Genomic DNA, 18,253 nt, shown 5'->3' with positions numbered 1-18,253 from the left:
GTTGACATTAGCGAGGGCGAATAGGCAGGCACGGGGCGGGAGGTTCCCGGCCGCGGGCCGGAGCAGGCGGGGGCGACGGGAGTGACGCGCGTGTCTGCACAGGGGCCTACTCGGTGGAGCTCATCAACGACAGCCTGTACAACTGGCACGTGAAGCTGCGCAAGTGAGCCGGCGCCCCGGGCCCCGCCCCCTGCCATCCGGGCCCCGCCCCCTGCCACACTGCCCGGGCCCCGCCCCCGGCCACACTGCCCCGGGCCCCGCCCTCTGCGCCCCGGGCCCCGCCCCCTGCGCCCCGGGTCCCGCCCCTGCCACACTGCCCGGGCCCCGTCCCCTGCCACACTGCCCGGGCCCCGCCCCCTGCCACACTGCCCGGGCCCCGCCCCCGGCCACACTGCCCCGGGCCCCGCCCTCTGCGCCCCGGGCCCCGCCCCCTGCGCCCCGGGTCCCGCCCCCTGCCACACTGCCCGGGCCCCGCCCCCGGCCACAGGGGCCCCGTCCCCCGCCCCGGGTTCCTGTGGAAATCCTTCTGGGGTTATTAAAACCAGCCCTCCCCCCCTCCCCTCCCTCTCCCTCCCCCTTCTTTCCTCCTCTCTTCCCCTCCCCTCTCCCGGCTTGCACTGGCGCTGCAGAGCCCCCTCCACGCGTGGCTTTGGCAGCTTCATTGGAGATGAGTCTCGCCCACCTTGCTGCCGGCCCTGGCTCTCAACTCGGTCCCGGAGCCCAGCGCCCAGCGGCTTGAGCTCTGGCTGAGGCCTGGCTGCCGCCGCGGGGCGTGCCCGGGACTGGGGCCCCCTGGGTGGCGCCTGCCTGTGCGGCCGCGCTCCTGCGGGGCGCGCAGTGTTTGGAAGCGTGGTTGCGTTTCCCGTTTTTCACGTGTCTGGTTTTGGAAGGATGCTGACCCGCAGCTTGCGGGCGCGGGCGTTGCGGGTGCGGCCCGGTGGCGGGCGGCAGGCGCTCCTGGGCTGTGGAGCCCCCGGCTCGCCGGCCTGAACGGGCTTGTGTTTTGCCGTCCTAGGGTCGACCCCGACAGCCCTCTGCACAGCGACCTTCAGATCCTCAAGGAAAAAGAAGGCATCGAACACATTCTGCTCTGCTTCTCTTTCAAGGTGAGCAGTGGGAAGGGGATTGACGGCCTCGAACGCGAGCGTGTCCTTCTGCCAGCGGCTTTGGAAAAGAGCTGGGCATTATCCGCACATCCGATAGATCAGAACTTCCCCCAACCGAGTGCCAGCACACACACACAGGCCTGCATGTGTGTATAATAGCGGTGTCTATCTAGATACGCACACACACACGCACACAGACACACAGACAGGTGTATCCAGGATAGCACTGTTTACTATACCCCAAAGCCCCTGTTCCAATGACATGGAGCATGTAGTGTTCATAAAGCAGGCCGTAGCTGTGTGCATCAGGAGAGGTGAATGGTTTTTCAGTTCTGGGATTTGAACTTGGGGCCGTTGGAACCATACCCTCATTCCTTCGTGCTTTAGCTCATTTGCTATCTGGACTCTTGCATTTCTGCACAAGATGGCCGCTCGGGTCGGTTTGTTTTTTGAGGTAGTGTGGCTGGCTTTTCTCGCCCCCGCTGGTCTTGAACCCGGGTCCTCCCACCTCTGCCTCCTGCGGCCGCCGCCCCACCACCACCTTCTTTTTTTTTTTTTTTTTTTTTTTTGGCCAGTCCTGGGGCTTGGACTCAGGGCCTGAGCACTGTCCCTGGCTTCCTTTTGCTCAAGGCTAGCACTCTGCCACTTGAGCCACAGCGCCGCTTCTGGCCGTTTTCTGTATATGTGGTGCTGGGGAATCAAACCTAGGGCCTCGTGTATCCGAGGCAGGCACTCTTGCCACTAGGCTATATCCCCAGCCCCCCCACCACCTTCTTGAAATAGCCCAGAAGTCCGTGTTTCCTCTCCCACTGTCCCTGTTCTGTCGGCTGCTGTCTTCGGCGAGCGCAAGTGGCATCTGCTGGCTGAGGTCGCCGGTTCACTCTGGCTGACTCTTGTGGGGTAGCTCATGAAAAGCCCAGGCGGACGATCAACACCTGAACCCCTCGAGCCGGACGCCCCCAGAGCTCGGGAAGGGACTGTGCTTTTCGTCTGAGAAGCCTCCACTCTTTTTTTTTTTTTTTGGCCAGTCCTGGGCCTTGGACTCAGGGCCTGAGCACTGTCCCTGGCTTCTTCCCGCTCAAGGCTAGCACTCTGCCACTTGAGCCACAGCACCGCTTCTGGCCGTTTTCTGTATATGTGGTGGTGGGGAATCGAACCCAGGGCCTCGTGTATCCGAGGCAGGCACTCTTGCCACTAGGCTATATCCCCAGCCCCGCTTTCTAGGTTATTTTAAAATCCGCTCCATAGTACAATGTTGAGGGTGTTCCTAAAATGAATGAAACTTGTGCTTTCTAGGATAACTTCCCATTCGATCCTCCCTTTGTTCGAGTGGTCTTTCCCGTCCTCTCCGGAGGGTAAGTTGAAGTGATTAATTTTCTTTCAGATGTTAAGTGTGCATCGGAATCACGAGGAGAGCCAGTTCAATGGTGGCGGGCGCGTATTCAGGGCTGGGTTTGGGGCCCGTTGTCAGAGTCATTGCTATGAACCGTTGATTTGTTCCTGGCAGTTTCCAGTGGTTCCTACTTGTATGCTTATCATTTAAAAATGGAGTGTCACTAGGCACTGGTAGCTCACGCCGGCCATCCTGGCTGCTCAGGAGACTGAGATCTGAGGGTCCTGGTTCAAAGCCAAGCCTAGGCAGGAAAGTCCGTGAAACTCTTTTATCTGTCATAAATTACAAAACAAAACAAAAAGTAGATGTGGCGCTGTGGCTCAAGTGGTCAGGTGGTAGCCGTGAGTAAAAGCAGCTCAGGGGCAGCGCCCAGGCCCCCCATCCAACACCAACCAAGCCCTCCGCGATTGGACGGGGTGGAGGCGCATGCCAGCAGTCCTGGTACTTGGGAGATGGAGGCAAGAAGATGGCGAGTTCAGGGCCAGACCGGGGTCTGCGTGCGTGCGTGCGTGCGTGTGTGTGTGTGTGTGTGTGTGTGTGTAATGCCCACCTACCGACCCTCCATCCATCGTCTCATAAAAAGAGTGTTTCTCGAGCGGGAATTGTGGTTGGGGATTTCGGGGACGTCGTGCTCTGACCCTTGCTTGCCCGCGCTCGGCTGGGCCGGGCATTGCGAACACCCTGGAATCGCCTGCCCGGGAGCCCCAGTTCCCTCTGCAGATCATAGTTGTCAGGTCTGGTTTTCCTCAGTTTCCCCTCACTTCTCGTAAAGGGCCGTGGAGTCGCAGAATGTTCCTGGGCTTGGCTGCTTGTGGGGGGACCATGGTGTGGTGATGCGCATCGAAAGGTGGGGTCCTTCTGATGATGGTGACAATGGCGTTTAAGTTCAAAGCACCCACGGTGGGCGCCGCGCCGTGGCCCACGCCTATCCTTTCAAGGTTCAACGCCAGCCCTGGCAGGACTCTCCTCTCCAAGGAAGCATCCAGAACGCTGCAAGTGGAGCTCGGGCTTAAGTGGTAGCAAAAAAGCTCAGGGGCGACGCCAGGTGCCCCCAAAAGAAGGATGGGGGCCTGAAACAGCATCAGGGTCCCGGCTCTCCGTGCCCATCTCTGCCGCGTGGGCACCTGTGTCCCGCAGTGGGGGAGGGGGTGGGGGAGGGGGTCCCCGGCTCTCCGTGCCCATCTCTGCCGCGTGGGCACCTGTGTCCCGCAGTGGGGGAGGGGTGGGAGGGTCCCGGCTCTCCGTGCCCATCTGTGGGCACCTGTGTCCTGCAGTGGGGGAGGGGGTGGGGGAGGGGGTCCCCGGCTCTCCGTGCCCATCTGTGGGCACCTGTGTCCTGCAGTGGGGGAGGGGGTGGGGGAGGGGGGTCCCCGGCTCTCCGTGCCCATCTTCGCCGCGTGGGCACCTGTGTCCCGCAGTGGGGGAGGGGGTGGGGGAGGGGGTGGGGGAGGGGGGTCCCTGGCTCTTTGTGCCCATCTCTGCCGCGTGGGCACCTGTGTCCCGCAGTGGGGGAGGGGGTGGGGGAGGGGGTGGGGGAGGGGGGTCCCCGGCTCTTTGTGCCCATCTCTGCCGCGTGGGCACCTGTGTCCCGCAGTGGGGGAGGGGGTGTCAGTTAACCCAGCCGGGAGGGGGGAGGGACAGAAGGGGGGAGTGTCTTAGAGGCCACCCCCACTGAGGCCTTGCATCTGGAGGGCCTGCCTGGCGGCTGGGGGGGTCCAGGCTGCCCACACTCGGTGACGCCGGCCAGGCCGGGGCTGCGGGGACGGCCCGAGCCCTGTGTGCGGGGCAGGCCTGGCTTCGTCCTCCCTGCTGGTTTCCAAGCGAGCCCCGCCCCGCCCCGCCCCGCAGCAGCGGCGTGTCCTCTCTGTTCACACGCTCTGTTTTGTTTCTTGTGCGTCTCCTACCCTGTTTCTTTCTCTCATTGTAGTCAACCTAGTAAATAAAACTAGCTTTTTACAAACGAAACCTTATGATGCCATCTACCCTCTTAGAGGGCACGTTAAGTGCATTTCTATAGTCAGCGTCCGGGCTGCACCCCTCCCTCCTTCCGGAAGGTTCTGGAAGCCCTGTCTCGGGTGTGCCCTTCAGCGATGGCCCTGCGTCCTCCGCAGCGCCGTGGCTCCGCCTGTCACGGGAGCGCTGGGAACGGGAACGGAGTGGCGGGGAGCCGGCTCGCACACCCGCCGTCCGTCCGTCCAGACACACCGTGAGCCGCGGTGCCGCGTGGGTGCGTGGCAGCCGCGTGTTTTGTTTGAGGCAGGAGGAAAGGCGGACGCTTGCTGTCGACGTTGACTTGGGAGCCTCGGCAGTGGGGAGGCCTGGAGGGGGCTGGGTGTCCTGGAGGCCCCCGCAGCCCCGTGCCCGGTGCGGGGGTGTGGGGCCCCGGGCCGCCCCGTCGGCAAGGCGAGGCGTGGGACTGAGCTCTTCGGTTGCGTTGGTTTCTGTGCGCTGGTGCGGGGCCTGGGCTCCGCCCCTGAGCTTCCTGCTCCAGGCCGGCGCTCTGCCGCGGGGACCACACTCCACTTCCCGCTCTGGTGGCTCACTGGAGGGAGAGCCTCAGGGACTCTCCTGCCCAGGCGGGCTTTGAACCGCGATCCTCAGATCTCAGCCCCGAGTGGCCGGGATGACGGGCGGGGGCCGCCGGCACCTGACTGAGTTCTTAGTTTGTCACATCTTGTGAGTCAGGAGAGATTCCATTACCAAGAAGCCCGGTGGGTCATGTGGCGTGGCGGGCCCTGTGGCCTGGCAGGTCATGTGACGTGGCGGGCCGGGTGGCATGGTTGTGGGTCATGTGGCCTGGCGGGTCACGTGACGTGGCGGGCCGGGTGGCGTGGTCGTGGGTCGGGTGGCGTGGTCGTGGGTCGGGTGGCCTGGCGGGCCGGGGTGGCGTGGTCGTGGGTCGGGTGGCATGGTCGTGGGTCGGGTGGCGTGGTCGTGGGTCGGGTGGCGGGCTGGGTGGCGTGGCGGGCCGGGTGGTGTGGTCGTGGGTCGGGTGGCGTGGTCGTGGGTCGGGTGGCGTGGCGGGCCGGGTGGCGTGGCGGGCCGGGTGGCGTGGTCGTGGGTCGGGTGGCGTGGCGGGCCGTGTTGGCGGCCGGGCAGCCCCGCCGGCCGTGTCTGGTGGCCCCGCGCAGGGCGCGGCGTGCGTGGCGAGCCGAGTCCCCGTGTCTTGCAGGTACGTGTTGGGAGGAGGCGCACTGTGCATGGAGCTTCTCACCAAGCAGGTAACGGAGCCATCCTCGCACCCCGTGACCCTGAGGGGGGCCGCCTGCTCCGGGAGCCGCCGGGTCTTGCGGTGTGGATCGTTTCAGCGGCGCCGCGCTTCCCCTCCCCCTCCCCGCAGGGCTGGAGCAGCGCCTACTCCATCGAGTCCGTCATCATGCAGATCAACGCCACCCTGGTCAAGGGCAAGGCCCGGGTGCAGTTCGGGGCGAATAAGGTACGGGTTGGCTTCTAAAGACCCTCACACCCCGCCCGGGATCCGCCCCGCCCCGAGCGAAGCGGGGCACCTGCCACTCTCTGCCAGTGTGCCGGAGGCTTCCGGAGAGGCGGCGCTGCCCTGGCTAATGCGCGGAGACCCCCGCACCGCACCCTCCCCGGAGGCCACGGCCACTTCCTGTCGTCCCCGCGAGGGGGCCACTGTCCCGGGGCGGAGGGCTAGAGGAGCGAGCCGATTCCTATCAAAGCCCAGGTTTTGCTTCCTGCTCCTGTAGTGACGGGCGTGGTTTTGCTTTCCGCTCCTGTAGTGACGAGCGTGGTTTTGCTTCCTGCTCCTGTAGTGACGGGCGTGGTTTTGCTTTCTTCTCCTGTAGTGACGGGCGTGGTTTTGCTTCCTGCTCCTGTAGTGACGAGCGTGGTTTTGCTTTCCGCTCCTGTAGTGCCGGGCGTGGCCCGGGGGCCTCAGGCGCGGCGGTGTTGAGCCCCCGGCGCTCCCCCTCCTGAGCGTCCGTAGCCTGCCGTGCCGCGCGCGTGGCCTGCTTTGCCCGGGCGATTGAGTCTGTGCCCTTCTCTTTCAGAATCAGTATAACCTCGCCCGAGCCCAGCAGTCCTACAACTCCATCGTGCAGATCCACGAGAAGAACGGTACGTGGCGCCGGCGCCGCTGCCGCCTCTGCCCGCCCGTGCCGGCGCCGGGACCCTGGCCCCCCGGGGACGGAGGCCGGGCCCCCCCGGCTCCAGCGGGGCCCCGGCCAGCCTAGGAAAGCACAGCCCGAGACGCTGGGCGTGGCGGCGGGCCTCCGTCACCGGCCAGGCAGGAGGGGGAGGGGGACCCTGTCCCCCAAAACAGCCAGGGTGAAAAGCTGTGGCTCAGCAGTGCAGCACCAGCCTGCGCCAGGACGGCGCCCCTCAGTTCAGTGAAGTATCACCTCCCCCCCAAATACGCGCTGGGGTCCGCACGGCAGCGTCAGGACCCGGGTTCTGTGCTGCCCCTCGCAGTTTCATTCCATCCCTCGCAGCAGAATACCCCTTCCTTAACGTGCCTCCCATCGGGCTCGTGGCCTGGACGGGGTGCGGGGTTCCCCGCGCGCTTGGTGGAAGGGGCGTCCGGTAGCCTGCGATGCCTCTGGCCCACCGCGGCCAAAGGTGGGAGCCGGCGGGCAAGCGCGCCCCGCCGCTGTAGCTGGGCGCCAGGGCGGCCCGCTGCGTCCCCGGGGAGCAGGCCGGCCGTCCCTCCGGGCCGCCCCTCGGGGGGGCGCTCACCCCCAAGCTCCGCCCAGGGCCACGTGCTGCCGCACGCTTGCGCACAGTCACCGCTGCTTCCTTGCCCTGCTTACGCGGGCGCCATCCCCAGCTTCTCTGCTCAAGGCCGGCGCTCGACCCCTTGAGCCACAGCGCCACTTCCGGCTGTGTGGCGGCTCCAGGGAGAGGAGCGTCTCAGGGACCTCCCGCCCGTCCTGCCTCAAACCAACATCCTCCCATCTGTGTCTCCTGAAGAGCTAGGGTGGCGGGTGTGAGCCCCTGGTGCCGCGCCCCGCCCGCCTCCCCTCTCTCCCTCCTTCATTCTGTCTGTCTGTCTGCCTGCCTGTCTGTCTTTTTTGCAGGTTCTGGGGCTTGAACTCCGCCTGGGCACTGTCCCTGAGCCTCTCTGTGCTCTCATTGTCGAGACAGCTAGCGTTCTACCACTTGAGCCACGGCACCATTTCTGCCTTTTTCTAAGTAGTTTATGAGAGATTAGTCTCCTGGACTTTTCTGCCCAGGCTGGCTTCAAACTGTGACCCTCCGAGCTCAGCCTCCAGAGCAGTTAGGATGACAGGCGTGAGCCACCGTGCCCGGCTCCTTCTCCTTTCTTAAGTCAGACATTGTAACCCGCCATTCACAGAAGCTGCACGTGCGAGAGGGCAGTGTGTAAGCTTAGCAGGGCTCGCGGAGTGGCGGGCTGAGAATCAAAAGAGCTACCTCTGGGTTTAAATTTTTCTTCATTTCGATAATATCTTATACAACTTAGAATCAGTCCTTGGGCTTGAACTCAGGGCCTGAGCACTGTCCCTGAGCTCTTTTTGCTCTACCTTGAGCCACAGCACACCACTTCTGGCACTGAGGAATCGAACCCAGAGCCTTGTGCATGCTAGGCAAGACTCTTCTGCTAAGCCCCGCTCTCAGCCCTCGTTTTTATTTTTTATTTATTTATTTTTTTTTGGCCAGTCCTGGGCCTTGGACTCAGGGCCTGAGCACTGTCCCTGGCTTCTTCCCGCTCAAGGCTAGCACTCTGCCACTTGAGCCACAGCACCTCTTCTGCCGTTTTCTGTATATGTGGTGCTGGGGAATCGAACCTAGGGCCTCGTGTATCCGAGGCAGGCACTCTTGCCACTAGGCTATATCCCCAGCCCCCCTCGTTTTTATTTTTATTTTTTATTTTTTTGGCCAGTCCTGGGCCTTGGACTCAGGGCCTGAGCACTGTCCCTGGCTTCTTTTTGCTCAAGGCTAGCACTCTGCCACCTGAGCCACAGCACCCCTTCTGGCTGTTTTCCATAGATGTGGCGCTGGGGAATCGAACTGAGAGCTTCATGTGTAGGAGGCCAGCGCTCTTGCCACTAGGCCATATTCCCAGCCCCCTCGTTTTTATTTTTAACTGACAGGTGGCACTGTATGCCTTTGTCACACGGGTGGTGGTCTTGACATGTGCGGAGAGCTCAGCCCAGAAGGCCACGGCGGTGTGGGGTGGTGGTGGTGGCGGTGGTGGTGGCGTTGGTGGCGGTCCTGGGACTCGAGCTCGGGGCCCGGGCGCCGTCCCTGAGCTCTTCATCTCCAGGCTGGCGCTGTGCCACCTGAGCCGCAGCGCCACTTCTGGGTTCTCTGGTGGCTCCTTGGAGATGAGCAGCTCACGGCCTTCCCTGCCCGGGCTGGCTTTGAACCGCCATCCTCGGATCTCAGCCTCCTGAGTAGCTGGGACGGCGGGCGGGAGCTGCTGGCACCCAGTTCTCCCCACGTTGAGATGCAGGGCAGGGAGCCCCGAAGCTGTGCCGCTCCGCGGCTCCTCCCCGCCCCGCCGCCTGACACCCCCCCCCTTCCGTTCCCTTCCAGGCTGGTACACGCCCCCGAAGGAAGATGGCTAGCCGGCGCCCACCGTGCGACTGCCGAGACCTCCCCAGCGCCCCGACACCGCCTTGAGTGCCAGCCACGGGGCCCGCCGACGCGCAGCGGGGCGCCCCTGCCTGCTCCCCGTCCTCCCCAGTGGAGCGGAGCGGCAGCCTCGTCCCCGCCAGCCCCCGCCCGCGCCCCCGCCCGCCGGAAAGGACACCCGGTGTCAGTTTAGGAAATGGCAGATCTTCCAAGCCATCGCCTTTCCCAGGTCTGACACTCCATTGCCAAAAGAGTGACAGGAAGCCCTACTGTTATTAAAGTGCTGAACTTGGTCCTTTTCTTTGTTCTTTGTTCGGATGGCAACGTGACGAGGTTGTGCTGCACTACTGCCTGGCGGAAGGAAGCCCGGGGGAGCAGGGGGAGGGGAGGGGAGGGCGGCTGGCTCTGACCCCACCCCACACCCCCGGGCTGGGCCGCCTCCCAGGGTCCTGTTCAGGGTTGATGAAGAACCAGTGCAGAGGAGAGCTGGTCACTTCGGAGGCTGTCCTGAGGTAATAAATAATCCTGTAAGCGGATCGGCACGGAGACGGACTCCTGGAATCTGCAACACTGAGGGCTAGGTACAAAAAGCTCCCTAATTCGGATTCTCAGAATTGTTTTTGCCCTAGTCAGAGCAGTGGCTTTTGCAGCAAAGATTTAACAGGAACTCGAACTGGTCCCTTCTAGAAAATCTGGCACAAACACATGCGCTCTCTATTTTGACACTTTCTTTGATTGGTAACTTTTTAAATTTTTACTTTTTTGGCCTGAGCGCTGTCCCCTGGCTTCTTCCTTTTGCTCAAGGCTAGCACTCTACCTCTTGAGCCACGGTGCCACTTCTGGCTTCTTCTGCGTATGTGGTGCCGAGGAATCGAACCCAGGGCCTCATGCACGGTAGGTGAGCGGCCCAGCCCTAAGCCACATGCCCAGCCCAGTAACTCCTTTTGAAAATCTATAAGCCCATTTGATTTAGACACAAATTGTGGTTATTAAGCACTTTTACAAAGAAACCAGAAGCACAATTTTCTGCAGGAATCTTGTACAAAGCTGGAAAGCGTTTCTTGGGCATTTTGCTCTCCGATCGCCATCAAGACCCTTGGCATCTCCACGTCACCGCGTGCGCTTCATTTCTTCCCTCCCCGTGTTGGCGAGGAGGGTTTCTAGAAGGTACACGTTTCCCAGCATTCTTGCTCACTCGGTGACTCGGCGTGTGTGAAGTTCTGATTGCTGGGGTCACGGCGGTGGCGAGGCAGGACTTTAGCTTTAAATCGTGAGGCCCCGTAGGCCACGGCTGAGTGGACTCTGTCCCCAGCACCTGCGGGTGGACAGCTGCAGTCTGGCGTGCTTTTTACATCTTTTGGTCGCAGACTTATCTTGGCAGTGTACAGTGACTTTTGTGAACTTGCATCAAGTTGATGAATAAAGAACGGTTTAAAATGACGTTGTCACCTTTCCCTCCTGAGGCCCTGGGGGGTGGGTGCGGACGTTGTGACCTTTCCCTCGAGAGGCCCTGGGGGGGGGGGGCGCGGAGGGTCGCGGCGTGGCGGGGCCGGAGAGGCCGGGATCCGGTGGGGCCTTGCTCCCCTCTCCGTGGGGGGTGCCCGGGCCGGGGGTGTCAGCTCCCCGCCTCCTGCCCAGGCGGGGTGCGTGTTCGCCCTACAATGTGGGGCATTTCCGCGCCTTCTCCAAGCGCGCCCGGGGGGCTTCGAGGGCCTGCATTGGGGCGCGGCGGGGAGCACAGCCAGCCGGCGGCCGGTCCGGGGTGAAGAGAGATCACAGGTCAGCACGGGGGGGGGGGGGGGGGAGGAAGGAGGGGGGGAGGGAGAAAGGGAGGGAAGGAAGGAGGCTCCCGCAGCCTGGTGGAAGCGCGGCCTCCAGCGGGGCCTGGGCTCAAGGCTCCGCCCCCGGGCCGCGCGCGGCCCCGCCCCTTCCCGGCCCCGCCCCTTCCCGCGTACGCGGCGCGCGCCTGCGCAGGGCCGGCGCCGGGCCGGGCCAGGCCGCGGGCTCCCTCGACTCCTCCGGGCCGCCGTAGCGGGCGCGGGGCTCCGGCGGGGCGGGCGCAGGAATGGAGGCGGCGGGCCCCTCGGCGGGCCCGCGGGGCGCCTGCGTGCTGAGCGGCCTCACGGAGGTGGTGGAGCGCGTGTTCAGCTTCCTGCCCGCCAAGGCGCTGCTGCGGGTGGCCAGGTGCGGGGCGGGGCGGGCGGCGGGCGGGCGGGGAGGCCGCGCCGGGACTCGGCGACCCCGGGCCTTTGCGTCCCCAGCGTGTGCCGCCTGTGGAGCGAGTGTGCGCGCCGGGCGCTGCGGGCCCGCCGCCGCCTCACCTGGATCTCCGCCAGCCGCCCCGCCGCCCGGGCCCTGGCCCGCACTGCCTGCTGCACGCCGCGGCCGAGGAGCTGGAGGTGCGCGCGCGCGTGCGCGGGGCTGCGGGGGGCGGGGGGGAAGGGGGCGCCGGGAGGGGGCGGGGCCGCGGAGGGGGCGGGGGACGGTACGCCTGGAGGGACGGGGCGAGGGGCGGGGGCGCCGGGGAGGGGCGGGGCCGCAGAGGGAGCGCTGGGAGGGGCGGGGCCGCAGAGGGAGCGCTGGGAGGGGCGGGGCCGCAGAGGGGCCGCGGGGGAGGGGTGCCGGGAGGGGGCGGGGCCCGGGGCGAGGGGGCGGGGCCGCGGAGGGACGGGGGCGCCGGGAGGGGCGGGGCCGCAGAGGGAGCGCTGGGAGGGGCGGGGCCGCAGAGGGGCCGCGGGGGAGGGGGCGCCGGGAAGGCTGGAAGGTGTGCTAGGCCCTAGGAACACGGGACGGGGGGGGGGGGGGGGGGGGGGGCGGGGACGGGGGGTCCTGCCCCCGCCACGTCCGATCCCGGGAGGCCACTGTGAGGCCCGCCGTTTCCGTGACGGATGAGCTCCCGAGGTGAGCGCGGGGGTGCCGGGCGCTCGGTGCCCCGGGGGCGCGGGCGGCTCAGGGCCAGGCCGGTGCGTTCGTTCCCTCGCAGCGCGTCCACGTCCTGCCGCGCACGGTGCTCTACATGGCCGACTCGGAGACGTTCATCGGGCTGGAGGAGTGCCACGGCCACAAGAGAGGTGCGTGCCCGGCGGGGCGGGCGGGAAAGCGGGAGGTGTGGCCGGAGGAGTGGACGCCACTCAGAGAAGGGGGTCGGAGGGGGTAACCGCCGTCGGGTGTGCCGCTTCCCAGGCGACACAGGCACTGGGCGCAGACCGGAACAGCAGCATCTGCGTGGAGCCCCCAGGGGGGGGGGAACCTCACACCATTCCCGGAGTCGGGTCAGCCCCCCTGCCCCCCTGCTGTCCCCCCAGGAGTCGGGGCACCCACCCTGCCCCCCTGCTGTCCCCCCAGGAGTCAGGGCACCCACCCTGCCCCCCTGCTGTCCCCCCAGGAGTCGGGTCAGCTCCCCTGCCCCCCATGCTGTCCCACCAGGTGTCAGGTCACCCACCCTGCACCCCCTGCTGTCCCCCCAGGAGTCGGGTCACCCACCCTGCCCCCCCTGCTGTCCCCCCAGGAGTCGGGGCACCCACCCTGCCCCCCCTGCTGTCCCCCCAGGAGTCGGGTCACCCACCCTGCCCCCCTGCTGTCCCCCCAGGAGTCGGGTCACCCACCCTGCCCCCCTGCTGTCCCCCCAGGAGTCGGGTCACCCACCCTGCCCCCCTGCTGTCCCCCCAGGAGTCGGGTCACCCACCCTGCCCCCCCTGCTGTCCCCCAGGAGTCGGGGCACCCACCCTGCACCCCCTGCTGTCCCCCCAGGAGTCGGGGCACCCACCCTGCACCCCCTGCTGTCCCCCCAGGAGTCGGGGCACCCACCCTGCACCCCCTGCTGTCCCCCCAGGAGTCGGGGCACCCACCCTGCACCCCCTGCTGTTCCCCCAGGCGTCGGGTCACCCACCCTGCCCCCCCTGCTGTCCCCCCCCAGGAGTCGGGGCACCCCACCCTGCACCCCCTGCTGTCCCCCCAGGAGTCGGGGCACCCACCCTGCCCCCCCTGCTGTCCCCCCAGGAGTCGGGTCACCCACCCTGCCCCCCTCCCGCTGTCCCCCCAGGAGTGGGGTCACCCACCCTGCCCCCCCCCCGCTGTCCCCCCCCTCGGGTCATCCCCCTGCCCCCCCCCGCTGTCCCCCCCCTCGGGTCAGCGCCCCCCGCACGCAGCGTGGTTCTGGGCGATGAAGGGCTGCCTATCTTGTTACACAGTGCACTGTTATTCAGGCCTGGAGATAAGAGGGGATCCGCGCGGCTCCGGGGCGCGGGAGGAGCTGGAGGACAGCACCGGCCTCCTCCTCGCTGTGCTCGAGGGAGGACCGTGCCCGAGGGGGGGGTAGGGGCCGGGGTAGGGGCCGGAGTGCAGTGTGCGCGTGCACACCATTGTTCCGAAGCTGATTGCTGGGTAGAAATGTAAACGTGTGAGAACCGAGAGGAGGAGACGTGAAGCCGACTGTCGTGGGCGTGCACGCGCGTGTGTGGGACGAGCGTGGCCCGACGGCGGCTCACGTCGCACGCTTCATACGGATTGTGAAAGGGGGAGGTTTTCCCTTGCTTTGAAAGCCTTGATCCGGGGCTGGGGATGTAGCCTAGCGGCAAGAGTGCCTGCCTCGGATACACGAGGCCCTAGGTTCGATTCCCCAGCACCACATATACAGAAAACGGCCAGAAGCGGCGCTGTGGCTCAAGTGGCAGAGTGCTAGCCTTGAGGAAAAAGAAGCCAGGGACAGTGCTCAGGCCCTGAGTCCAAGGCCCAGGACGGCACAAAAAAAAAAAAAAAAAAAAAAAAAAAAAAAAAGCCTTGATCCTCCAAGCGGTGCTTTTCTTTGGGACTGGTCCTGAGGCTCGAACTCAGAGCCCGGGCCCTGTCCCTGAGCCTTTCGCTCACGGCTGGCGCTCGACAACTCCACGTGCTGATTTTGTTGGTGGTTATGTAGACATCAGAGCGGCACAGACTTACCTTCCCATGTTGGCTTCCCACGGACCCACTCAGGTCTCATCCCGGGATTACAGGCGGGAGCCCCAGGTGCTGGGTGCAGGCAATTCTTTTTATTTTTTATTTTTTTAATTAAATTTATTTTGCCAGTCCTGGGGCTTGGACTCGGGGCCTGAGCCCTGTCCCTGGCTTCTTTTGCTCCAGGCTAGCACTCTGCCACGTGAGCCACGGCACCACCTCTGGCCTTTTCTATCTATGTGGTGCTGGGGAATCGAACCCAGGGCTCCATGTATGGGAGGCAGCATTCCTGCGCTCGGCCATATTCTCAGCCCCTCTTTATTCTTTTAAGCAGAACACATGACTTTTAGTGCTTTGTGTGTCCGGGGCCCGTGCTGGAGCTATGCGTCCGGGCACTGGGGTGCGGCCTGAGCCCCAGCAGTGCAGGGTCCCCATCACCCAGGAGCTCAGCCAGGGCAGCAGGTCTGCCCTCCGGCACACCCCAGGCCAGCTGTGGCATGGCAGCGAAACGGCTGGACCGCAGACTGGAGTCCAGCCACACAGCGTTCCTGTAGCGTGTTCTGCGCGTGCAGAATGCCGGTGTTCGCCTTGTGCGCAGGGTCACGTTGGACCTGCAATGGATGCTATTTAATCATTTTGCTTCTGTGTCCCAGCAAGGAAAAGGACAAGTATGGAGACAGCCTTTGCGCTCGAGAAGCTATTTCCAAAGCAGTGCGAAGTCCTTGGCATCGTGACCCCAGGAATCGTAGGTGAGAAGAGCAGCAGCTCCCCCCCCCCCCCCCCCGCAGCGTCCTGTCCCCCAAGGGCAGCTCACCTCAGCTGAGAGGCGCGTTTATCGTTGAGCTTGTCCACAGTGCGGTAGTCAGGCCCCCTTGCCGGGGCACTGCGGTTGGCTGTGCGTGTCAGCTGTGGTCAGCGTTTCAGATCTCCAGGCTTCCAGCCGCGTGGAAGCAGAGGAGGACCTCACTCCACCTCCCCAGATTAGAAGATGTGAACAGTAAGAGGCACGGATCCGTGTCCTTGTTCGTTCCTGCTCGGTTCGGGTCTGTGGCATTGAGTTGGTGCTCCCGTTGCTGAATGCCATCCCCTTTAGTCTTTCATTCAACAGAAATGCTTTAAAGATGGGTTTAGTATTTAACATGTTTCTTGCTTTTTGTTTTGGCTTGCTTTCTTTGTTGGTCATGAGGCTTGAACTCAGGGCCTGGGTGCTGTCCCTGAGCTCTTCTGCCCAAGGCCAGCGATCCACCCTTTGAGCCACGGCTCCGCTTCGTTTTCTGGTGCTTCTGAAGTGCCCAGAATTGGAGACCCCGTGACGACCCCCAGAGTAACGAGACCCGGTGCACAGGCAAAGGGACTTTATTGGAAGCAAGCTCGAGCCCGGGCGCAGCGGGTGTGGACAGCTCTCCAAGCGGGGGGGGGGGGGGGGGGGGGGGGGTGTTGGGTGTGGACAGCGGCCCGAGCTCTCCAAGCGGGGGGGTTCGGGTGTGGACAGCGGCCCGAGCTCTCCAAGCGGGGGGGGGGGGGGGGTCGGGTGTGGACAGCGGCCGGAGCTCTCCAAGCGGGGGGGGGGGGGGGGGGTCGGGTGTGGACAGCGGCTGGAGCTCTCCAAGCGGGGGGGGGGGGGGGTCGGGTGTGGACAGCGGCCGGAGCTCTCCAAGCGGGGGGGGGGGGGGGGTCGGGTGTGGACAGCGGCCGGAGCTCTCCAAGCGGGGGGGTCGGGTGTGGACAGCGGCCCGAGCTCTCCAAGCGGGGAATTTTTTTTTTTTTTTTTGGCCAGTCCTGGGTTCTTGCTTTCTGTTTTGGCTTGTTTTCTTTGTTGGTCATGAGGCTTGAACTCAGGGCCTGAGCACCATCCCTGATTTCTTCCCGCTCAAGGCTAGCACTCTGCCACCTGAGCCACAGCGCCCCTTCTGGCCGTTTTCCATATATGTGGTGCTGGGGAATGGAACTGAGAGCTTCACGTGTAGGAGGCGAGCGCTCTTGCCACTAGGCCATATTCCCAGCCCACAAACCAGGGATTTTTAAAGACAAATCCTAAGCAGGGTGGCAGGTGCTCACGTGCGTTTGGCGTTGTGGGCTGGTGACCGGGGGACGCTCTCCTACGTGATGGGGGAGGACGTCCAGGGGTCTCGCGGTTCCTTATGTCGACTCACATCTGTGTGTGCCGGCATCTGGTTTTTCCTAACTAACGGTTACCTTTGGATTAGGGCGACCTGACAGAATTCTGGAACATTCCCCGGGGGTGGGGTAGTTCTGGAAGGTTTTTTTTTTTTGGCCAGTTCTAGTCCATGAACTCAAGGCCTGAGCACTGTCCCTGGCTTCTTTTTTGCTCAAGGCTAGCACTCTGCCACTTGAGCCACAGCACCACTTCTGGCCATTTTCTGTATATGTGGTGCTGAGGAATCGAACCCAGGGCCTCATGTATACGAGGCAAGCACTCTTGCCACTAGGCCACATTCCCAGCCCTTTTGGGAAGGTTTTATTGCTGATCTCGAAACTCGGGCCAGAGGCTCTTTCTGGAAGGGTTTCTAATGGTATTTGTCACCCAGCTGTCTGAACCGTATTACTTGCTTCTAGGGAAAGGGCGGGGGGGGGGGGGGGCGAGGGGACAGCAAGCAGGTTTACAGAAGCAGAATATGCAGCTAATGTCAATTAATACATTTTTCACCCCTTGAGTTCACTGGAGGCAAGAGTCTCATGGCCTTTCTTGCCTGGGCTGGCTTTGGCTTTGAACTGTGATCTTCAGAGCTCAGCCTCCTGAATAGCTCGGACGACAGGGGTGAGCCGGCGGCATCCACCCATGTCACGTTTTTTTTTTTTTTTTTTTTTTTTGGCCAGTCCTGGGCCTTGGACTCAGGGCCTGAGCACTGTCCCTGGCTTCTTTTTGCTCAAGGCTAGCACTCTGCCACTTGAGCCACAGCGCCGCTTCTGGCCGTTTTCTGTATATGTGGTGCTGGGGAATCGAACCTAGGGCCTCGTGTATCCGAGGCAGGCACTCTTGCCACTAGGCCATATCCCCAGCCCGATGTCACGTTTTTAATGTTCATTCATGTTACGTGAACATCAGTAATTCCAGCAGCTCTCTAGTGGAATTCTTAAACAGCCCGTTGTTTATTCTGCATTCTTTTGGATGGCCACGGCGTTCTTTCCAGTGCGTTGTGTACTCTGTTGATAAAAGCGTTTCCTCGGGTGTTGGAGGCGTGGCTCGGGTGTGGAGCGCCGGCCGGCCGGTGGGTGGAAGCGGGCATCGCGGGGCACCGGGTCAGGTGCTGACGAGGTGGCTGCTCCAGCCCCACCCCGACACGGTGCGGGCGTGCGCGTGGGTCACGGGGAGCTGAGCGCCGAGCCTCGCCCCGTCGAGAAGCGGGAACGGCAGCGCCTCGGCCTCCGGGCCTCCGGCGGGCCCGTGGGTGAGCCGCCCCCTCTCCCCCAGTGACCCCCATGGGCTCCGCGGGCAGCCGGCCGCAGGAGGTGGAGATCGGAGAGTCGGGCTTCGCGCTGCTGTTTCCGCACGTGGAAGGCATCACCATCCGGCCCTTCCACTTCATTAAGGACCCCAAGAACTCGCCCCTGGAGAGGCAGCAGCTCAGCCAAGTGGGTAAGCCGGCCCGCGGCGGAGGGAGGGCGGCCCGGGGCGGGGCCGCTGGGAAGGCGGCCACCTGCCGCGCGCCGCTGAGCAGCCCGGGGGTAGCCTGGGGAGGGGGCCGGAAGTGCAGAGGCCGGAAGTGCGGGAGGCGGGACTTGAGGGAGGCCGCTGTGAGGAAGGCGGGACTTGGGGGAGGCCGCTGAGGGAGGCGGAAGCTCGGGAGCCCCGCGCCACGTGGGGAGGGGGAGGGCGCCGCCCCTGCGCGGCGGGGAGCGGAGCGGCCCCAGCACCAGCCCGCGTCGGGCCGGCTGAGTGCGCCCAGCCCTGGGGAGTCTGGTGTGCCGAGCAGGGGGGAGTGGCAGGGGGGAGTGGCGTGCGCACTGTACTGTGCGCCGGGGCCTTCGCGGCTGCTCCCGGCTGCCAGGGCGGGCCTGGCACCGGCGCCCCACGCGTGGTTTGGCACGCACACGCGCGCCCAGGCCTGCTTCCTGGAGACGCGGCCCTGAGCCCTCCCGAGGACCTGGCTCCGCCCGCCGGGCCCTGCGGGGTCGCCGTGCCTGCGCGCTCCCCAGGGACCACCGTCCGTGGGTCCCGCGTCCCCGCGGGGTTCACCCCGGCCTCCCCGCGGCGGGCGGGAAGCTTCCCGAGGCCACGCGGACCCGGCCCGGCAGCCGGGGC

At 64.7% G+C, this 18,253-nt stretch overlaps 2 protein-coding genes across 2 annotated transcripts in view; both read left to right on the top strand.

The window, feature by feature from the left end:
* Ube2q2 (ubiquitin conjugating enzyme E2 Q2) overlaps positions 1 to 9,214 on the top strand; it is a 29,953-nt gene extending 20,739 nt beyond the window's left edge. Inside the window, exons 7-13 of the mRNA XM_048329998.1 lie at positions 103 to 163; positions 1,016 to 1,106; positions 2,403 to 2,461; positions 5,672 to 5,720; positions 5,840 to 5,935; positions 6,513 to 6,579; positions 9,019 to 9,214. Coding sequence (XP_048185955.1) covers positions 103 to 163; positions 1,016 to 1,106; positions 2,403 to 2,461; positions 5,672 to 5,720; positions 5,840 to 5,935; positions 6,513 to 6,579; positions 9,019 to 9,050 — 455 coding nt within the window. The 3' untranslated portion in view covers positions 9,051 to 9,214. The remainder of the gene's footprint in view (positions 1 to 102; positions 164 to 1,015; positions 1,107 to 2,402; positions 2,462 to 5,671; positions 5,721 to 5,839; positions 5,936 to 6,512; positions 6,580 to 9,018) is intronic.
* Positions 9,215 to 11,074: 1,860 nt separating this feature from the next.
* On the top strand, positions 11,075 to 17,778 carry Fbxo22 (F-box protein 22). Its single transcript, XM_048369081.1, is given in 6 exon segments — positions 11,075 to 11,241; positions 11,319 to 11,416; positions 11,419 to 11,456; positions 12,041 to 12,128; positions 14,643 to 14,738; positions 17,423 to 17,778. Coding segments are annotated over 6 exon segments (795 nt in total). The 5' UTR covers positions 11,075 to 11,122.
* Positions 17,779 to 18,253: the final 475 nt, after the last annotated feature.

This window comes from Perognathus longimembris, chromosome 20 (assembly GCF_023159225.1).
Source record: "Perognathus longimembris pacificus isolate PPM17 chromosome 20, ASM2315922v1, whole genome shotgun sequence".
Classification (NCBI taxonomy): Eukaryota; Metazoa; Chordata; class Mammalia; order Rodentia; family Heteromyidae; genus Perognathus; species Perognathus longimembris.
The sequence above is the reverse complement of the archived record's forward strand: the minus strand, read 5'-3'. Positions and strand labels throughout refer to the sequence as shown.